Source organism: Durio zibethinus, chromosome 20 (genome assembly GCF_047325235.1).
Source record: "Durio zibethinus cultivar Kanyao isolate XHJ-2024 chromosome 20, ASM4732523v1, whole genome shotgun sequence".
NCBI classification, from domain to species: domain Eukaryota; kingdom Viridiplantae; phylum Streptophyta; class Magnoliopsida; order Malvales; family Malvaceae; genus Durio; species Durio zibethinus.
The window spans coordinates 5,848,107-5,871,556 of NC_143181.1; the positions used below are offsets into that span (position 1 = coordinate 5,848,107).

The 23,450-nt window shown below is 29.4% G+C and overlaps 1 protein-coding gene across 1 annotated transcript; it reads left to right on the forward strand.

Moving 5' to 3' along the window:
* Nucleotides 1-18,762: 18,762 nt before the first annotated feature.
* On the forward strand, nt 18,763-23,038 carry LOC111314990 (protein kinase STUNTED-like). The gene is made up of 10 exons (XM_022916605.2): nt 18,763-19,206; nt 19,335-19,432; nt 19,616-19,865; nt 19,960-20,688; nt 20,789-21,037; nt 21,138-21,301; nt 21,393-21,472; nt 21,667-21,814; nt 21,897-22,046; nt 22,414-23,038. Exons 1-10 carry the CDS (start codon nt 19,029-19,031, stop codon nt 22,654-22,656), a joined length of 2,289 nt encoding a protein of 762 aa, XP_022772340.1. The 5' UTR covers nt 18,763-19,028; the 3' UTR covers nt 22,657-23,038.
* Nucleotides 23,039-23,450: the final 412 nt, after the last annotated feature.

Here is a 23,450-nt window from a genome sequence, read left to right on the forward strand (position 1 = left end):
ATAAAAAATTATTATTATTTAAATATTACGTATAAAAAATTAATAGATTACATTAAACAAATAAATAAATGAATAAACGAAATGCATATTGTTGCTAAAATTTTTTATTTAATGATTAAAAAATTCGTTGGCAATTGAAATAAAAAAGTGCTGTCAGATTTATCATTAAAAAAATAATACATATAATTAAATTAAAATCATATATAATAAAATTTGAATTTAAGATCTTTGAATTTTAAAATCTTTTTTTTTATTATTATTGAACCAAAACTTTAATTTGCAAATTGATCTTTAGGAACTAATTTATCGAAAAAATTGGTCCTTAGGTACTATAACAAGACACCAACCAATGGAAGGAATATATGGTAACCAAATAATAAACATGGAATTGATTCTTGTGATCAATGATTCAGCTTTGGTTGGCAAGCTTTTATCAACCCTTCCCCTGGCCCAAATTTGAGCGTGCTACGTATCTTAAAATCCATTAATAAAGCCCACATCCTACTGAATGATTCCTAATCCAATTGGAGGAATTTGATTTACGGTTTCCATTCATTGGCTGAAAATCTGCGAGACATACTAAAGTTTCTCTTGATTAATTGATTTAATAATTTAAAATATCATGTGGTAATATGATAAAAATTTTATATAATACAAAGGGATAAGAGTGATAAATTTAAAATTTTAATAAAAATTATATATAAATTTAATAAAATTAAAAATATATTTTATGAATGATATATTTAAAATTTTAATAAAAATTATATATAAATTTAATAAAATAAAAAATATATATTTCATTTCAACATTAATTATAATTTATAATTTTTATATAAAATATAACATAAACACATAAATTATTAATATTTTATACTACATAAATAAATAAATTATTAAATTCTAAAGCTTATGTGGATATATTATGGGTATAGTCTAATATTTTTCATACGTAGAATATCACTTGAGAGAAATTATTAACTTCTATCACAATGTCAATGCTAGAGTTAAAATAATTTTAATGTTTAGTGAGTACAAGATACGGTAAGTTGCTCTCATGGTCAAAAACCAAATTTGTCGTTTCTTGTATTTCCCTTCAAATTACAAAATGTTTCAAAAAAAAAAAAAGAGATGTAATTCATTTGGTTTATATTCTTACCTTTAAAAGTTAATATTTAACATGTATGAAATTTAAATTTTAATTAAAAATTACAATTCTCGATAAATTTTTTATCAATAAAAATGTCAAAAATTAATTCAAAAGCAATGAACGAAGAACAGCACTTACAACTTTCTCAAAATAATATGTCTTGTCGTATAAAACAAGCCAACGAGCACCCCAACTGATAAGTTAAGTTTCCTTTACGGTCTGTTAGAAAAAAGAAAACATGATTAGTTACTTGGAACCTGAAGCTTTGAACCAATATTAGAACGCCAGGGGAAAATAAAATATTAAAAATTTATTTGACTGAATAATAAGAGTGATTTTGATGAAATTAAAAATAATAATTATTATTATAATTATAATTTAAAAAGTTTATAAAAAAATTTATATTAAATAAATCTCATTAAAAAATAATATTTAAATTTAATTAAAAAAATAATAAACTTAATTATACAACATTAAAAATACGATGAAATCTGATAAATATGATCAACTTAATTTTGGGTTTGGGATTCGCGATATTGTGTGGTTTTCTTTGCTTTGGTTAATGTGTCGTTTTGGTCTTCCAAACCCCAATTTAACGGCCAATTGTTAAGAGCATAGAACTCTAAGCAAGCATCACTTTTTTTTATGCCTAATTAATGACAGCTGGAATTCGTAGTTTTGATCTTGTTTTGTTCACAAGGAAGGTGTCGTCTGTTTTTATTAATCATGTAAGATACAGACAAGATAGAGAAGTAAGAGCAAATTAGGTTTGTCGGGACTTGTGAGGGGAAATTAACTATGAATTCATTACTAGTTAGTTATGGCCCTGTTTCAAGGCATCTTGTATTTTAATCAACTTAAAGTTCATTTGAAAGTCAAGGGTCCATCGATAAAATGCATTTTTTTTAGTGGGATAAAAGTTTTTCAATCCAACTTTCAAATGAATTGTCAGCTCAATATATATAAACAATCAAGTTTAAAAGTTAGAATTGAGGTTGCCAATTTAACTTAGTTAAAAAATTATACAAGTTTAAATCCAACCAAGTTTGAGTTTCATTTGCAATTTTAAGGATATTTTATTTTTTTTATGTTAGGTAATATAAATTGAAGGATAATTTGAATAACTTAGAAATTAATATCATAAAAAAAGATATCTAAACTATTAAAATTAAATTTTTTATTTTGAAATTTCAAATTTAAATCTCGATCAAGAATAAGGATAGCAACAGGTCAGGTCGGAACGGATTTTTGCTCGTTTCGAACCCAACTCGACTTTAAACATGCAAAACCTGAACCCGAATCCGATAATTTTTTATTATTTTTATACCCAAATTCGATCCGACCTGATATTATATAAAATCATATCCGATTCGATTCGATCCGAAATTAATAAAATATTATTTTTAATATAAATATAAAATTAAATATATATAAATATATATAAATAATTATAAAATTAAATAAATAATTAAAAAAATTATTTATATATATATCGAGTCGAGTAAAGTCGGATTTGCCTAAAATTCGACTTTAATTTTTTCTTTATGTCACTCGATCCGACCCGATACCTGATTTAACAAAAAAAAATCAATCCTAAAAAATTAAATCAGATCAAAACCTATCGATTTCGGATTTTTTTGTCTTCCCTGATCAAGAATTGAGATTTTATCTAAAGTTTCACGTGTAAAAAGAATAATCTCAAAATGACCAAAAAAAAAATTTGTTGCTGCAGATAAAAATCTAGGAAACATTTATGCACCGTCAATGTAGATGGTACAAAAAATGGAAAAAATGGCTTGGGCTGTCCCCGTTGGAAAAGATACGTAAACCTAATCTATCACAAAGAATGTATGATTTATATATACTTTTTAAGAAATCAACAAAAAAAATAATTAGCCGGGCATATCTATCTACTACGATGAAATAATCACAACCATTGATTAATTTAATCATTTATAATTGTTAGATTTATTTTTTTATAAAAAAATTGTAGTAAGATAAAAAATTATAAATCCTGATTTTTTTAATGTGATGAATGCTGTGGATAATTATTTAAATTAATTAAATTAAATTTTAAATTTAATATTTTTTAAGTATTAGATTTATTTTATTACACTAATATTACACAATATATACATTGGATCAAATTGTTGACAATATCTGTGACTATTGGGAGGTCACAAATATTCAAAGATTAAAAAGTGAGGTTATTGAATATAAAATTTAATTCAATTGATTTTTATAATTATTTTTAAAAAATAATATTTAATAATTTTAAAATTTAAATTTAAATATTTACATAATCTTTTTCTTTGCCTTCAAGTTACGATTTCATATATATAAAAGTAGGTTTCTCTTTGATTTGGTAGAGCATTAGTGTCGTAACGATTTTGTGTTAGTCCAACAAATTTGAAAACGAAATAAAAAATAACGAAATTATCTTCGATCTTTTTTGGTTATACGTGATTGGTCATTTATTTAAACATATCTTTTTTATGAAATCTTAAAATTAATTAAAATTTATTAAAAGAATAATTTTAGGATCTGCATAACAGTCTGGGTTCAAAAATCGGTTACGTGTGGGAAAAGATTAGCACTCCTATAACTTTCGTTTAAAACGATACCAATTAATTATGTGTTATCCTTTAATTTTGATAAAAACTATCTTATTTTTTGTATTTGAAAAATAATTTTCTTGATTTTTCATTTATTGAAAATTGATTTTTATATATTATACGATAAAAATAAATTAGAACATTTTTATTGAAATAATTTTTAAAATATTTCAGTACGTTAATAACATTAGAAGAACATTTTCTCGCTTAGAGATTTCTTAGGCATCGTTTCTTGGAATATCGCAGAATCTCATCCTAGGAGGATTAAATTTACTTTTCGTAAAAAAACTATATCTTACATGCAATGCAAAATGTTACTATGTTGATGCATACATTTTATTCTCTTTTTTAGAAATTTTATTAATTGTTTTATTTGACTTTTTTATTTTTAATTTAAAATTTTAAAGAAAAAAGAAATTTTTATTATATTGAAGTTTTTCTATAAATATTTCAATACACTAGTAATATTTTTTAAAAAAATTTTACCTAGAGATTTCGTAAAGCATCATTAATTGGAATACTTTTAGAATCTCATCATTGGATAAATTTTTTTTTATTATTTATATTATTATTATTATTAATTAATTAATTAATTAATTTTATTTTTTATTAACAAAAAAAAATTTATTGTATTAAAAACTTTTTATAAATACTCTAATACATTGGTAGTATTTAAAAAAAAATTTTCACCTAGAGATTTCGTAGGCATCACTACTCCGGGTACCTTAAATCTCATCGTAGGATAAAAATTTTTTTCGTTGGATAAAAATTTTCTTTTCTTACATTTTTTATTATTTTTATTTAATTATAAATTTTTTACCAATTATTTTATAAGGTTTATTCAAAAATATCAAAAAATTTAATTATATATTTTATTATATAATTTTATTAATTATTATTATAAAATAATAAAATTTTATTTTGGTAAATTTAAACATTTTAACATGCATAAATATTAAGAATAATAATTAAAATAACAAAAATAATATATAAAAAATCTAAAAAAAATTTAAAAAAATAATTTTTTTTTACTTGAACCGGATCGGTCAACAGTACGATCAACGCGTGGTTTATTCTGGTGGTTCAATCTGGCGTCAGCAGTTTGGTCTAATTAGGGCGGTTCGACATCAACGGTTCGGGGATAATTCAATTTGGTCTGGGTCGATTTAATTGGACTGGTCAGAGGTTGAGGAATAAACAGGTCATCGAGTCAGATTCATGGACCCCGAGTTAGGTCACAGGTTGACGCTCGGATCCTCAAGGGCTAAAACGACGTCGTTTTGATCTTTATTGAAATAACGTCACTTTGGTTTTAGCAGTTTATATAAAAGGACCCAAATTTTTTTTTCGATCATTTCTTTCTTCTTTTAGAAAAAAAAACCTCTCCCATACTCTCTCAGACTCTCTCTAAGATAATAGGCCGATGGCCATCTGTCGTGTTGGCCATCGGTCACCGATCTCAACGCCGTCGCCAGTCTCGACACAATCGTCGATCGTCGAAAAATCTTAAAAACTCTTAAAAAATTCTCCTTTGTCCCCTGAGCATAGATCTAAGCTTAGTTTCACCTGAAAGTGTTCCAAACAACCTAAATCGACTTCCCAACTTTCGGTTAAACTTTATATTTCTTTTTATTTTGACTTTCATTTTTTTACTGATTTTTTTTTGTTTGCAGGGGCTCTGGGTGCTGGGTTTTCCGTTCCAATGGATTGTGTTTCTGGATTTTTTTTATTTTTTTAAAAAAATTTTTTTGCAAGGTATCCTTTTTTTGATAGAAAGTTTTTTTTTATTCTAAACCTTTTTTGGTAGTTTTTTCGATCCTCTTTATTTTTTGGTGCCAAAATCAAGCTCTATTTATAGAGCTTTTTAGGATTCAAATCCCATATTTTTTAGGATTCAAATCCTAGATTTTCAAGCCAAAATCCACTCTACCAAGTTAGGCAGGATGTCAAGCGACTGTCGGTGGTGGCAGTGGCTGAGATTTTGGACTTTCGGTGATGGTGCATTTAATGCATTCATACTTTTGTCAAACTGAACAAGATAAGGAAAGAAGAAAAAGAAAAAAGGAAAAAATATATAAAAAAATAATAATGATAATAATAATAATAATAATAATAATAATAATAATACAAAATGGTGTTCACAGCTATCCATTTTTGCTATTTCTGAGAATCAGGAATAAGGCAAAGACAAACAAACAACCATTTTGTTTTAAAAGAAAAAACATTGAGCACAAAATCTTTTTTTTTTAAGGATTGCTCTAAACAAAGGTTCAATGACATTTTTGAAAATTTAAGGAAGCTCCTCTAAGTAGAGGCTCAATAACTTTTGAAAATTTTAAAAAAGGCTCATCTAAGCAGAGGCTCAACAACTTTAAAATTTATCATCCTGGAAAAACTCCTCTAAGCAGAGTCTCAACAACTTTAAAAATCTTATCTGAAAAAGCTCCTCTAAGCAGAGGCTCAACAACTTTAAAAATCTCATCTAAAAAAGACTCATCTAAGCAGAGGCTCAACAACTTTACTTTAAAATTCATCATCCTAGAAAAGCTTCTCTAAGTAGAGGCTCAATAATTTTAAAAATATTATCTGAAAAAGGCTATTCTAAGCAGATGTTTAACAACTTTAAAATTTTTCATCCTAAAAAAGCTCCTCTAAGTAGAGGCTCAACAACTTTAAAAATCTCATCTAGAAAAGCTCTTTTAAGTAGAGGCTCAACAACTTTAAAAATTTCATATGAAAAAAGCTCATCTAAGCAGATGCTCAACAACTTTAAAAATCATCATCTTGAAAAAGTTTCTCTAAACAAAGGCTCAACAATTTTAAAAATCCATCATCTTGAAAAAGCTCATCTAAATATAAGCTCAACAACTTTAAAAATCTCATCTTGAAAAAGCTCCTCTAAGTAAAAGCTTAACAATTTTAAAAATTTCATCTGTTCTCAAAATCGAGTTCTCATCTTTGAATAAGTAAATTTCTCTCTTTTGAAATCTTTTGTTTGATTATTATCTTCATCCGAATATCAAAATCTTATTTTTCATTAAGAAATGGAAAGTCTCTGTCCTTATTATAACTACTCATAAATGCATGTACTAAGTGTTCTAAATGCAATATATATAATGCAATCAAAATTATTCATTATAGTAAAAAGGTTCTCGAAATCTCTTATTTTTTGCTTCTTTTGTCAGAATTCTCAACAATTGCCATATGATCAATCTATTCTTAACATCTTACCATTGTATTATTCTCTAACAATACTTTTCTTTTTCAAAAGCTTGCAACATTAATGTCTTGTCATGTTTTTCTCATTTTTTTTCATCTATCTTTGTCAACTTTTAAAAAAGTAATGCTGAGATTTTTCATGTTTGTTTTCCTTTTCATCATTTTAAGTTCAAGACAAATAAAATGCAATCACACATTTATCGTATTTGTACGGTGAACAAAAATATCAAATAAGAATAAAGGAATGGATAGGCATATTTCATTAGATTGATAATAAGTGCACGACAAAGTGTTTGAGTCTAAACAAAGGTGCCCAAATAATGATCATAAGATAATCATGAATAAAATATTCCCAAATTTTTTTTCTAAAACTAAATCAAATGACTTTCTTGATCCTTCAGAGTTCGTCAAACTACATTTGCCCCTGTGTTGTAGGATCTTCTCTTGATGAAACTTCTCATTCGCATCTAAGCCACTTTTTTCAGATTTTCAACTTAGATATGTCATTCTTTTTCACTTTTTGTTTTTGTTTTGTTTTTTCTCTTTTTTTAAGCAAAATTTTTCTTTACAACATCTGAATTTATCAGAGTAAGTAAATCACCTCCATCCATCTATGTTAATTACAGCTCTCAGTTGAGTTGATCGCTTCAGAGCAATTTTGAGGTTCTACTGACTTCAAAATATCTACCTTAATCAAGATTTCATACATTTTAGCCATTGAAATCTTAACTTTATCTATCTTTTCTTTCATGTGGCTTGTTTGCCCCTTAATTAAAACATTTATTGATGGTCTAGTATGGTTCGGTAGAGGGTTTCTACTAACATTTAGAATTTTTCATTGGCTGGTTTCAAAGTTTAACATCCCTTTATTGATTAACCTCTACACTTTATGTTTCAAAGTAGTACAGTTTTTAGTGGAATGACCTAGGTTCCCGTAGTGATAATCATAATGTGCATTGGGGTCATACCATTTAGAAAATAGAGGTTTCAAAGGCTTAACAATAACAGAGGCTAGTAAATGTTTCTTGACAAACCGAGGGTAAAATCGATATATGTCATGGGAATAATGTCAAAAGCGAGTTTTTTTTAGATATTTCTTGAAGCTCTAAAACCACTATTTGAACTAGGTCTTTATTTTGGTCTTGTAAGTGCAGTAGAACAGTTGTAAGAATAGGTGGATGTCTGAAAAGATGGTTGAAACTGAGGTGGATAAGCTGGTTGTTATAGAGGTCGATATGGCTGATAAGGCTGAATGATGGATGTAACATTATTTATAAAAAGGTAATGGGTTTGGTAGACTAGTGCAGGGTAAGGCATGAAACCTCTTAACTGTTACTTCACATAGTTCACCGCTTGAGCTTCATTCTCTTTCTTTTTAGGAGCTTCACCTTTTTTTGCTTCACTCATCTCTCATGCATCGAGCTTGCCATTTTTTATGATATTTTCAATAATTTCACCAGATATTATCATATCTGTAAAGTTTTTAGTGGCATTGCCTATTAATATCTCGTAGTACGTGCTTTCAGAGTATTCATAAATAAGACAGTTATTTTTTTCTCAGTGAAGATAGGTTGTACTTGTGCGATGATATCTCTTCATCTTTGTGCATATTTTTTAAAGCTCTCAGTTGTTTTCTTTTCCATACTCTGTAAAGATAAATAATTTGGAGCTAGATCCCTAACATGCTGATATTGTGTAAGAAATGCCCTTGTGAGTTCTTGCCAGGAATGAATACAAGTGTTATCTAGTTAAACATACCATCTGATTACAGATCCCGTAAGGTTATCTTGAAATACGTGTATTAACAACTTCTCATCACGAGTATGTGCTGCCATCTTATGATAATAAATGGTGATATGGGTCATTGGACATTTCATGCTATCATATTTTTCAAATTTAGAGACTTTAAATTTAAATGAAACGATCACATCATAGATCAAACAAAGCTCGGTTGCATCTGTAGAGCCATAAAAATTTATTCCTTCTACTGCCCTAATCTTTTCTTTCAACAGCTTCATCTTTTTCTATGCACTAGTATCTTTCACTTTCTCAGATATCTTTATCCTAGCTTTTTTTTTTCTTTAGGATCATTCGAATCAGGAACAAAGATTGGCTCGGGTGATTTTTCCATCATAATAGGACTAACAAAATTTTGGAATTATCTTGGAACAGGTGTGGATGTCATTTCTAGATAAGGATTATAATATCCACCGGGAGTAAAAATCTGTACTCTGATTCTTTGAGAAGGTTAGGTCAGTCGTAGCTTAAATCCTGAAGGGTAAACAAGATCCACCATGTCTGACGATTGTTCTTGAAAGCTGGGATTTCCTTCCACTATTTTTTCTTTATCAAGTTTTTTTAGCACATCCATTATTATACTAAAATCCCCTCTTAATTCTTCTTGAGCTTTTTTTATTCTTTCAAATTGACAGACCTATTCTTGTTCTATAATTCTTGTTTGAGTCCTGGTGTTATATGAATGGCTAGTGAGTTGAGTCAAAATTTTTAGTAAACAAGCTATTCTTGAACCTTTATTACCATAAATTTTTTAAAAATTAGAATGCCATATGTCGAAAAATTTTATTTTTTGAATTTTTTTGAAATAAAAACAAAAATGGTATAAATGATGCATGAATGCAGGTGGAAAATATTTACTCTTTGACAAATTTCAATACTAAAAATTTTTATTGATTCCATACAACTTTGATTACATGGGATTTACCATCCTAGAATTATATCTATAGAAGCGTTTGACTTATTCATAATAGTCATTCGCCTTGTCTAAAAAGTTCACTAGGCGTTGTCCATATTCTCTTATGGGATTGATTTTTTCTCTTAACACTTTTACTTTTTCAACCATCTCTCATGCTTTTTTCACTGCCTTGTAAACTTGATTGGTCATGTGCTCTATATGCTGTTGGCTTCCTAAGCTTTTTACTTTTTATCTCATGCGAGTATCTCTTTTTAAATTATATGTGAAGATCCAATCTTTTTTCCTTTTATGTCACTCATTTATTATTGCTAAAATATGGCTCTTGTGGTCTCGCAATTGCATCCTAACCTTTGAATCATATGGTGAAGTGATTTTTTTTCATTTAGTACTTCAAGATGCTTTTTTCTCTCTTTTACGAGCATGGCTTTCAACCTTTCTTTTTCTTTTTGGCATTCCACCAATCTTGCTGAAGCTGTAAAGTATAACCCCTTCTAATTCTGGCATTCTTGAGAAATTCTGGTGGCTTCATCTTGCTTTTCTTAAGCTTTGCCCTTCCATTGGTTCATTTCCTCTTGAAGTTCATCCATTTTATGTTATCGACTAAAGTAAGACTTGGTGATTTTTTCAATTTTGAATTGAACTCATAATCTCTTATTTTTTTGGTGTAGATCTTTCAAATCATTGTTGGCCACATCTCGTTCTTTTATGATCTTTTCTAATCTACTCCTTTGTATTTCTGCTTCATATTTCAACTGTCCCAACTTCTCGTAAAGTCTTAAATTTTCTCTTCTTATTTATTTTTTTCAGCTTCTAATTCTTTCTTGACAAGCTCAACTTTTGATAATTGCACTTCTGTCGAAAGATTAATCGATTGGTGTGAGTTATCATCAGGAAGGAGTACTATGTCTCTAGGCTGCTTTGCTTTCTAAATCTAATAATCATGAGTGAGTTTATCGATGAGAGGTCATAAACTCATTCTTCACATTTTCTTCCATGCTTGGATCAATTGCTCCGAGGTTCTTGATGGATTTGGTTCTCCATAAATGAATTTTACCTAAACCAAGCAATGAGTAGCAGGAACAAACTGTTTTACACTAAATTGCCTAAGCACCATCAACGAAGCGTAACTTACAACACCCCATAACACTAACAGTGGTATCCATAGCTCGTTTCCTCCACGATATAACAAAGACACATGAGGCATCCAAGGCACCATCCATTCAATTTCATCTCCAATAAGCCTTCGTAAAAAAAAGACCCACTCTTTCTTAGTCTTCAATGTTGACCATCGACTTTTGCAGAACTCTTCAATTGGTGCTTTGTTCTGTAGATACGACTTTGAAAAGGCAACCGTTTCTATACTTGAAATGACTTTTAACCCACACATATAATAGTGGTGCACACCCTATGAATCATCTTTTTCCATTTCATCGATAGAAATTCAACGACCTGATGGTTTCAGCTAGAACTATTGGTGTAGGATTAATTGCTTGGGTTTCAATTTATTCAAAAAAGTCTACCACAATTATCTCAATGTAACCCAAAATTTTCGAAAAGATTATCATGCCATACAATGATAGAGTAAACATAGCCATGCCTTGATCATCATTTAAATGCTCTTGAATAAAATATCGAAGAAAGTCCCAACAGATGTCGAGATGTTCACCTTTAGGCTTTACGAAGGAATCAATAGTTTTTACTTTAACCCCCATAAGTTTGACCAACTTTTTGCGATAACCTGATTTTAGTTTTTGGGTAAACACTTTATTTGGACACTGTAGTCTATCCCAAGTAAAATCAAATACTCTTTAATAGTTGGTACCAAATCTTCTTAATTAAAAGTGAAGCATCTATAGGATGGATCCCAAAACTATATAGTTGCCCTAATCAACTGTTCATCAATCATTATTAAAATGAAAGATGCAATCAGCCTGTACTTCTTGCAAAAGCTTTTCTTTTCTTTTTTTATTTAACTAACCTCAGATTGTGGCTAAGTCTTCTAAATCATTCTATGTGAGATCTAAATGCACTTTCTCGGGTAACTTAGACATAAAGTCGATAGGCAAGCAATTTTCATTCTTTTGTTGGGCTTCTTTTAACCAATATATTTTATTATACGACTCACATGGGACACTGACTGAGGATGAGCAAATATGTAGTTCTATGGGATTCATAAAGACTTGTTAGGAGAAATATATCCTAAAGTAAATATCTTGATGGAGAACTGTATGATATGATTAATGCAAAAAAAATAAATAAAATTGAGTTAGTGTAAGGATACAGATTAAGAAAAACTATTTTTTTGAGTTTTGAGATTTTTTTTTTGTTTTGTTTTGTATTACACACACAACTTTTTTCTTAGGTATTTCCTACAAGAAAGTGGATGAGACTCTAGTTATGGTCAATTTTTTAGGCTTATTACATGCTGGGTTTAGATTAACATGTGTCTAAAGGTTCCCAAATTATTCTTCACTGTCATCCACGTTGGACTAGTGAGGCACCTCGATCTTCACCCATTACAAGCTACAAACAAAAAGGGTTCAATTTGAGTGGAAGTATTTCGCTTGTTATTGCAGAGGTTATCACCTCACAAGGATATAGGTACTTTACTTCCTCCTATAAGGGACGAAGCCTAGGTATAAAGCTCATGCATGAGATATATCATGTTATTGTGTGCGTAAATATATCCTAATTTATTGAGAGTAATATATACAAAAAATAAAGCATAAGAGGCATGGTAAAAGAAACGTGTGTGAATTTTTTTTCTTTTTGTTTTCAATTTTTTTTACTTTTTTTTGTAAAATAAAAATCTAAGAAACCGATTAGGACTGTTTAAATCAAAATTTAAGGATAACATATAGTTAATTTTGGCTTGACTCTCAAAAACAAAAAGCGTCCCCAGTGGAGTCGTCAAGCTATTGTAACGGTTTTGTGTCTATCCGACGAATTTGAAAACGAAATAAAAAATAACAGAGTCGTCACCAATCCTTTTTGGCTAGGTACAATTAGCCACCTATTAAAACATATCCTTTTAATGAAATCTTAAAATTAATTAAAATTTATTAAAAGGATAATTTTAGAGTTTGCGTAATAGTCTGAGTTCGAAAGTCAGTTACATGTAGGGAATGATTAACACCTCACAAAGCCTGTTTAAAATAGTACCAATTAATTATGTTTTATCCATTAATTTTGATAAAAACTGTCTTATTTTTTGTATTTGAAAAATAATTTTCTTGATTTTTCATTTATTGGAAATTGATTTTTATATATTATTTGAAAAAAATAAATTAGAACGCTTTTATTGAAATAATTCTTAAAATGTTTCAATACGTTGGTAACATTAGAAAAACTTTTCACCCAGAGATTTCTTAAGCATCGCTTTTTCGAATACAGCAGAATCTCATCATCGGAGGATCAAATTTACTTTTCGTAAAAAAACTGTCATGCATGCAATGCAGAATGTTACCATGTTGATGCACACATTTTATTCTCTTTTTTAGAAATTTTATTAATTGTTTTATTTGGCTTTTTTATTTTTAATTTAAAATTTTGAAGAAAAAAAGAATTTTTATTCTATTAAAGTTTTTCTATAAATATTCTAATATATTGGTAATATTTTAAAAAAATCTTTTCACATAGGGATTTTTTAAAGCATCACTACTCAGAATACTTTTAGAATCCCATCATTGGATAAAATTTCTTTTTATCTTATTTATATTATTATTATTTTTAATAAATAAATTAATTTTATTTTTTATTAACAAAAAAATTTTATTGTATTGAAAACTTTTTATAAACACTCCAATATATTGGTAATATTTAAAAAAAATCTTCTCACCTAGAAATTTCGTAGGCATCACTACTCGGAGTACCTTTGAATCTCATCATCAGATAAAAATTTTTTTTTCTTATATTTTTATTATTTTATATTATTTTTATTTAATTATAACTTTTTTACCAATTATTTTATAAGGTTTATTCAAAATTATAAAAAAAAATTTATTATATATTTTATTATATATTTTTATTAATTATTATTATAAAACAATAAAAATTTATTATGGTAAATTTAAACATTTAACATGCATAAATATTAATAATAATAATTAAAATAACAAAAATAATATATAAAAAATAAAAAAAATAATTTTTTTACCTAAACTGGATCGGTCAAAGGTCTAATCAATGCACGGTTTGGTCCGACAGTTCGGTCTGGCATCAACAGTTCGGTCTGGTTAAGACGATTCGACATCAGCGGTTCGAGGACAGTTTGATTCGATCTGAGTTGATTCAGTTGAACCGGTCAGAGGCTAAGGGATGGACAAGTCGTCGAGTCAAATGCGCAGACCCCAAGTCAGGTCATGGGTTGAGACACAGATCCTCATGGGCTAAAACGACGTCGTTTTGGTCTTTATTAAAATAGTGTCATTTTGGCTCTGGCAGTTTATATAAAAGGTCCAAATTTTTTTTTTTTGATCACTTATTCCTTTTCCCAGAAAAAAAACCTCTCCCTCACTCTTATAAACTCTCTCTTTAAGATAATCGGTTGATGGTCGTCCACAGTGTTGGCCGTCGGTCATTGATCGTTGACACCGTCGCTGACTATCGAAAAATCTCAAAAACTCCTAAAAAATTTTCCTTTGCTCACTGAGCACAGATCTGAGCTTGGTTTCACCTGTAAGTGTCCCAAATAGCCTAGATCAACTTTCAAACTTTCGGTCAAACCCTCTTTTTTATTTTGACTTTCTTTTTTTTATTGATTTTTTTCTTTTTGTTTGCAAGGGTTCTGGGCGCTGGGTTCCCCATTCCAGTGGATTTTTTTTTTTTTAATTTTTTTGTAGGGTATCCTTTTTTTGACAGAAAGCTTTTTTTTTTTATTTTGAAAATTTTTTGGTAATTTTTTCGATCCTCCTTATTTTTTGGTGTCAAAATCAAGTTCTATTTATAAAAGCCTTTTGGGATTCAAATCTTTGATTTTCAAGCCGAAATTTACTCTGCCAAGTTAGGTAAAGTGTCAAGCGGTTGCCGGTGGTGGCGGCGGTTGGGATTTTGGACTTGCAGTAATGGTGCATTTAATGCACTTACACTTTTGTTAAATTAAACTGGAGAAGGAAAGAAGAAAAAGGAAAAAGAAAGAAAAAATAAAAAAAAAATAATAATAATAAAATACAAAATGTTGTTTACAATTAGCCATACAAACAACCTTCTTTTCACAATTTAGGTTGCAAGGATCAAAGATTGGGAAAATTAAATTAAGCTTGAGAATAGTTTTCATGATTGCCTTCTCCTTGTTATATAAGCTCTTTCCTTCAATCAAGACACGCTTTTCCTTGTACAATTAACTAAAAGGGTGCATATTGCATGCAATCCATAGGAGTACGAGATGAAGCTGCATTTGTGAATATATTAAGAGTTAATATTAAATTTTATTACTATACTTTAATTTCATTAAATTTTAATAATATGTTTTTAAATAAAATTTTATTACTTACATAGATAGAATATTTTAATTTCGTTATATTTTAAAATTTTAACAAAATTAAAAATATAATGATAGAAATAAAATTCAATATTAAATCCTAAAATAATGATAAATTTGACCTTAATTTTCTATAAATATTGATAAATTTTTATGGGTTATAAACTTAGTTTTGAATGGCACCAACATTTGAAGCCTTATTATAAAATGTCGCTGCCAAATCAATTAAGCTTCTTTGACAGATTGATGTTGCAGATTTTAGGTAAAACAATTAGTAAAAAAAGCTACAAATCTTACTAACCCCAAGAATTAGCCCATAAAATTAGAGTTATAAAATCTTTTCTTGGAAAATCTTTAAGAACAAAGTATATAAAATTATTAAGACCCCCCAATTATAAGCAAAAAAATATCTCCACTTTTTCTTTTGTTATATAGTTTAGGTGGGTAAGTAAGGATATTTTAAAGCTTTTAGCACATGAAGAAGCATGCTTGGATCCATCCACCGACAATGCAATGGTGGCCATAATCTAGGGTTTTGAGGAATTTAAAACCCTAAACAAGAAAATTAATTAATGGAAGAAGCTATATTGGGAGCAGATAGACCCTTAAAGATAAGGGACCCTTCCCTTGTCCTAAACAAGATGAAGAAGCCAATATCTTGTGTGTCATGCATGACTAATAAAATTAAGTTGCAATTTTTATATATTCTTATGAAATATAGCATAAAACTTATTCATTGTCTAAAATTGATTGAAATTTGGATTAGCTATATTAAGATGAAACTTCCTTCAGGCTCTTTTTTTTCTTTTGTTACTATTAATATTATTCCTACTACTTAATTTTTTTTTTCCTTTTTTGAAGAAATGAAAAATGAAAGTGTGTTTGAATGCAAAATGTAAAACTGTTTTCAAACAATTAAATATTTTAATAATACAAAAATAACTTTGTTTGAATATATATAATTTTACTTATGTATAGAAAGATTATTTTCAGTTGATGTTATATTTCATTTATTTGATTATTTTTAATCCAATAGGATTTTGATATATACTTCAACGTTTACTTATGCTTTATAATAATAACTAGAATTAAAGAAGTAATAAACCAATTAGAAAATGAAACTTTAACTGATCAGAAGAAGACCCATATTCCTTTAATTTTTTGTTTCAAGCTTGACATTAGTTTACTAGTATTAAGATCAATTTTAAAATTAAAAATCTCAAATTTAAACTTCAATAATAACTCTTAGAGGAAATAAAATATGTCCAAAATTTTATACAATCTTTTTATAATTTGATTGGAAAATGATTAGAATTGAAAAAAATTCCTTTTTTTCTTTTTCATGTTTAGTTGATTGAAAGGAACACATAGACTATTTCTTTGTTACTGACAATCTAGTGACCAATTGTTCTTTTGCCCTTTTCCTCTATTATAGTGATTAATGCAGTACAGGGTGACTGCCTTAAAGCAGTATTTGGTGGTTGAAATTCTAACCTAGAACTTCATGCTAGTTTTCTTCATTATGAAAGAGGTTGTAAATTAAAAATCTCCTTCATTTATTATTAGTTTCTTTTTTTTATGGATAAATCAAATCATTGATTTATTAATGCTATCAATGTTAATTAAGGTAAAGTGAAATTAAAAGCTCACCTAGCAAAGTAGAGCATGAACAAAATAATAGACCAAAAAATGGAAAATAAAAGAGAAAAAAAGAAGGAAAGAAAATGAAGTGTGGGGTTGGATTGGAGCTTGGAAGGAGGGAGATGGATACAAATTAACAAGAACAAAAGCTCATTAGATCCTTTGACAATAAAGTAATTTTAGGGACCACTTTACTAAAAATTATATAAAATCACTTTAGTTTTAGTTATAGGATTATTATTGATTATTGTTCTATATATATGCATACCCTCAATACAATTTTTAAATTTTACAGATAAAATTAAAATATTATCATATATTTTTGTAATTATTATATTAATTATTTAATTATTTTTTAATAAAATGTGTGAAATTAGAGAAAAGAAATGTTAATTTAATAGATAGAGATAATTAATAAGAGGGTTAATCAATTGACAACGACAATGCTTAAGGCATGTTTTACCAAAAAGGTTGAATATGAAAAAGAGAATGAATTCTAAAAAAAGAAAAAAAAGAAAGAAAAAGAGAATAAAGAAGAGACGAAGACTCAAAAGACTTTGGCTTTGGCTGCAGAGAAAAAAGAGTTAAAGGTCACATGCTCCTATGAAAACAACTGTTCTTCTAAAGGAAGAAGGAAGCAAAGCATGGCTAGCAGCCTTAACTTTCAACTTCAAACTAAACGGTGAAAATTACTTTGACCCTAATTTAAGCCTATAATAATACTGATTTTATTACAAAGAAATAGCCAAATACTATCATCAGAGTTCTTTTTTTTTTTAATTGTAGTTAGAAAAAACAAAAAAAAAATGAAAATTCAATTTTTTGAGCAAAGAGATACATATGTTATCATTAAATTAAATGTTAGAATATTTTTATATTCTTTTATTATGTGAGTGTCATTTTACAAATTATTATAATTTTACAAAAATAGAGTGCACATAAATATGAAACATTGATATCATCTCACCCATGCATGAATTTTACCTGTAAAAATTAGAGGGAATATTAATCTATTTTTAACTTAACAGTCAAATATAATAGTGATTTTCTTTAATATCAAATGCTGTTGATAAAAGTTTTTGTGAATTTTAAAAACTTCACCAATAAAATTAAATAATTTTTACCTGTTTTATTAAGATATATTTAAAATAATTAATAAATTAATATATAAATATAAAACATTTGAATTTTTTAATTTTATTTATGAAATTTAAAAACTTCATAGATAATATATTGAATAATAATTCATTCTTTAAATTTTAAATTTTTTTTATTTATATTTTAAAAATAAAAATATAAAAACATCTACAATGAAACTAGAATTAACAAATTAACAATTAAGGTAAGTTTAAATAAACAAATCAATTATTTAATAATTTTAACTTGTAAAGCTGGAGTGTTCTTAAAAGGGAAAGATTTGGATAAAATTTTTTAAGTAAAATTTATGAATTTTTTTATTAAAAATGATTATATAAAAATTAATAGATTAAAAGGTTTTATTGCATAGATTAAGTGTATAAAATTTTAAAAAAAATTAATAAAATTTGATATATTTTTTAGATGGATATTTTTAGTAAAAATATTGATAATTATAAATATTATTTTTAATTATTTTTACATATTATTGATTTTTATATTAAATTCTATCAATCTATTAATTTAAATTTTATATTAAAACTTTTATTAAATAATTTAAAAAATCATAAATTTCACCAAAAATATCGACCTATTCTTATATCAAACAATTTTAAATACGACAGATGATACGATATAAAAATTATACGAATAAAAGATACACAAATGACATAACTTAAAATTTTAATAAAAATCATAAATAAATTAAATAAAATCAAAAAAATATATTTTATATTTTTATATTAGCACAAATTATAATACATAATTTTTATATAAAACATTATATAAATGTATAAATCATCGATATTTTACGCTATTCCGTTCTTAAAAGGCCATCTCTCCCTCCCTCCCTTTACTCCTCTTTGTAGTCTGGTTGGCGAACTTGAAAGCCAAACAAACTGAAGGTTGAGCCTAGAAAAACACAACACTGTCTCCCTTCTCTCTTCCTTGAGAACCAAGTACTTCCATAAAAAAGCCTTAACATGACCTTCAGGCTCCAACCTTGGTCAAGACAATGAAGAAGAGCTGGCCTGGAACTGAGATTCTGAGAGTGTAAGAGTAAGACAGCAAAAGACAGAAATGAAAATGGTGCAAAATGGTTCTGTTGGAGATGAAGAAACGGTGAGTTCTGGTGGAGGAATGCTGGTTGTTGGGGTGAAACTTGATTCACCAAGTAGAGAGCTTTTAACATGGGCTTTGATTAAGGTGGCTCAGCCTGGTGACTGTGTGATTGCTCTTCATGTTCTTGGTAACAATGGTTAGTAAAAATTTGGTGTTTTTTTTTTTCTTTTTCCCGTTTCTTGATTTACATTTTTTTTAAAATTTTGTGGGGTTTGATTTTTGGGTGGCTTAATGAAGTGGGGAGCTGGTTTTTTATGTGTGTAGAAATTGTAGATGGAGATGGGAAGTCTTCGCTTTTATCGCTTGTCAAAGCGTTTGACTCTGTTCTTGCTGTCTATGAAGGTTTCTGTAATTTGAAACAGGTTTAGTTTCACGATCTTCTTTTACTCTTTCTATGCTTTTAAGTTTTAACTTTTTTAATGATAAATTTGTTAATCTCATCATATTCTGTTTGGTCAACTGGAAAACGAAGGAGAATCAGAAATAGAAAATTTACCTTCCCCTGCTTGCTCATAAAGAGTTGGTTTTTGGTGATCATCTTGCAGGTGGATCTCAAACTTAAGATATGCGGAGGTTCTTCAATTCGCAAAATTTTAGTAAGAGAAGCAAAATCTTACTCCGCAACTAAGCTTATAGTTGGAACCACCGCCAAATTCCATACAATCCGTTCAACGACTTCGGTAGCAAAGTACTGTGCTAAGAAACTAACAAAGAACTGTTCAGTTCTTGCTGTTAATAATGGGAAAGTTGTGTTCCAGAGGGAGGGCTCTCCAGCTACCACTTTTGGTTCACAAGGTAAAAAAATTTTGTTTTGGCTATCCAGTTCTTGGATGTTAAAGTAAATTTTTCATTGCTACTAAGGAATTTCTTTGTTTTGTATTTGTTGCAGGAAGTAAAGATCAGAAACGAAATGGCTTGCTTAATGCAATTCAGCGAACGATGACATTGAACAAGAATTCTGAAGAATTAAGTGAAGGAAATGCCAATGTCGAGACCAATCTGAATTCTGATGAAACCTTACTAAAAGCCAGTTCAGGCAGCTTGGAGACTGCTCCAAAGCAAAATTGCTCGATTTGTGGATCCGGTAATAGGTTGTTGCTGCCTAATTCTTGTCACCTATCTGCAAAAGAATCTTCTGGTGGTGGTGCTAATGATGGAGACACATCCTTGGCTATAGTGCCAGTGCAAAAGGCTGAGGCTGCATCTAGTTCGATTTCTAAGTTGATCAAAGAGTTGCCTGAAATCAGACCCGGTTGGCCTTTACTTCGCCATGCAGTTTTATCAGATCGGCAACAAGTTCCTGATCGGTCTTCGTTGAGGCAGATATCTGTGGTTGAGTGGGTGATGCGGTTGCCCTCTAGGCATACTTTGTATGTAGCCAATTCAAATCAGAAACAAGAAGGCTGCAATCAGAGCGAATATAAGTCCTCTAATTTTGATGGAGAAAGAAGTGCAATTGTTCCAGTTGGTACGGAGAATGTCATTGCTGCACATTCTCCTGATCACAACTCAACAAACCTTAGAAAAGAATTGGAGGGTTTTCATGATAAATACTCTGCAACTTGCAGATTATTTAAGTACCAAGAACTCCTCTTAGCAACATCAAATTTCTTGGCTGGTTTGTTTTATTCATCATTCCTCCCTGCAACAATTTACTTTCCTCCATCCTCAGGAAATTTGGTTGACTTGACCTCTTTTTTTTTTTTTTAATTTTTCAGAAAATTTGATTGGAAAAGGTGGCAGTAGTCAGGTTTATAGGGCTTGCCTTCAAGAAGGCAAGGAACTGGCTGTGAAAATCCTAAAGCCTTCTGCAGATGTATTGAAGGAGTTTGTTTTGGAAATTGAGATTATTACTACATTACATCATAAGAACATTATTTCCCTCTTGGGCTTCTGCTATGAGGAGAACAATCTTCTCTTGGTTTATGATTTCTTATCAAGGGGTAGCCTTGAAGAAAACCTCCATGGTAAGTAAATGCACAATATTCTTGGTTTTGAGATTGAAAAGAGATTAGAGCTTATTATGTTGCTTGATATGGGAAGTTAATTGTTCAGATGCTTGCTCAGGTAATAACAAGGATCCTGGTGCCTTTGGTTGGACTGAAAGATACAAGGTCGCACTAGGGGTAGCAGAGGCCTTAGATTATCTCCATACTAACAGTGAGCACCCTGTAATCCACAGGGATGTTAAATCTTCAAACATACTACTATCTAATGATTTTGAGCCGCAGGTGCCTTTCATTTTTTACTTCCAAGTCTTTTTGCTTTCAAATTTGAAATGTTTCAAGAAAAATTTTCGTGTATTCTACCTGGTTTATGCAGCTCTCAGATTTTGGACTTGCTAAATGGGCATCTACCTCTTCTTCACATATAACCTGCACAGATGTTGCAGGCACCTTTGGGTATGTAATTTTCACTTCCAGTGCTCTAGCTTACTGGTTTCTGACCGTGTTCTTGACTTCTTTCACTTCAAGGGGTAATATAATGTACAAAAATGAAAATTTCCTTGAGATTACTTGAAACAATTTAAAATTTTGTAGGGAAAAGAGTTGTTACAGCTTATTGATTAGTTAATAATATTTACCATTTGCTCCAGCTATTTGGCTCCTGAGTACTTCATGTATGGCAAAGTGAACCACAAGATTGATGTTTATGCATTTGGGGTTGTGCTGCTTGAGCTACTTTCTGGAAGAAAGCCTATAAGTAATGACTATGCAAAAGGCCAAGAGAGCTTGGTCATGTGGGTATGTCCTTTTTGCTAATGTGACTCATCATTTTAATCCACTTTTCAGTTTTGTGCTTAAAACAAAATTTGACCTTGTCCAGGCAAAACCAATTTTAAGCGGTGGGAAGGTTTCGCAATTATTAGACCCTAGCTTGGGTTACGGCTATGATCGTGACCAGATGGAGAGGATGGTTCTTGCTGCCACGCTTTGCATTAGACGTGCCCCACGGGCTAGACCTCAAATGAGTGTGGTAAGTCATCTTTGACCTTTTCTAATCAGGCTAGCTTTTTCTATGTACGACTTTGCTGGTCGGTCAAGTCCTTCTGGTGGCACAGGAGTAGGCACAAGAGAGAAAATTAGTTTTCTTTTATTATTATTATTGTCTTTATTCTTTAGTACAGAGTAGAAAAGGATAAGGTGAAAAGGTGTATTATGATCTGCTTCAAAAAGGGTAATTGTTTGTTTTGGCACTTGGAGCTGAATTATGCATTTTGTGCTTGTATCTCAGTTGCAATAGCATATATCGGTGATAAAACCTTTGTTTAAGCAGATGCATTTACAGTTGATTCTTGGATGTAAAAATAGATAATTAGTTTTGTTTAATGTGTTGGCCAAAGGTTGTGAAGCTCCTTGAAGGTGATGCTGATGTGACAAAGTGGGCAAGACTCCAAGTCAATGCCTCGGAAGGATCTGAAACATTGGATGATGAAGCTTGTCCTCGGTCAAACCTCCAATCCCATCTTAGTCTTGCATTACTTGATGTGGAGGATGATTCACTCTCCATGAGCAGCATTGAGCAGTCAGTGTCATTAGAGGACTACCTGAATGGTAGATGGAGCCGTTCATCAAGCTTCGACTAACCACACAATACACTGGCAAGGCTAAGGTGCAAATAAGCAACTATAACCATTCATGGTTTTTTCCCCTTGTATATTCTTTTGTTTTTATTTTTTACTCTTTCCTTTCAATGGAGTTGCTTACAGTAGGCGTTGGATGAGAGGTTGTTTGCCTGGTGTGCCCTTCTCCTTTCTTATCTATTTAATCAATGTTCTGAATTTTTGGGGCTTCTTGCTCAATTCTCCCTTTTTTTTTTTTTTTTGTTATTGTTCTTGTAAGTGCTGGTTTTGCTCCTTGGTCACAATTAGATTAGGAGTGGAATATATTGTATTGGTGAAAGCTAACTGTGTTGTAATCCGAGATTATTTCTCTCATAGAAGTGAGTATAAAGTAATCGTTGCTATATGAATTTTTTTTTTTTTTTATAGAGGTCATAATCAGAGAATATGAGATAGGATCGCATGTGTAGGAATTCAAATCTCAAATATAGTAGATGTCATCTATAATTATATGAATCAATTGAGTAAACTTGTAATTTAATCATTGCTTTGAATTTGCCTAAGCTTTGGCTAATAAGAGCAGTTTTGCTTGGAACTACATTTTATATTTGCTGTTAACTTTTATTGTTCATAGAATGCCCACACAAGGATCCACAAAAGTCATTTTCATCTTTCCAACTTGTTGCTGTTGCCATCAAATTGACTTTTAACACACTATTTGAAGATTCTCTCGACCCACTCAGTAAAACCCTTCTTTTGGTTCCTGACTTTCTGCTGAAATCTTTATTTCTTTCATAAATTTCATCACTGTCTTAGAC

Bases quoted from the DNA above. Each gene is read 5' to 3' on its own strand.
- LOC111314990 (XM_022916605.2), top strand. From the start codon at position 19,029: ATGAAAATGGTGCAAAATGGTTCTGTTGGAGATGAAGAAACGGTGAGT. The intron at 19,207-19,334 runs GTTAGTAAAAAT...TTATGTGTGTAG, and splicing joins TCATGTTCTTGGTAACAATG to AAATTGTAGATGGAGATGGG. The intron at 21,815-21,896 runs GTATGTCCTTTT...GACCTTGTCCAG, and splicing joins AAGAGAGCTTGGTCATGTGG to GCAAAACCAATTTTAAGCGG.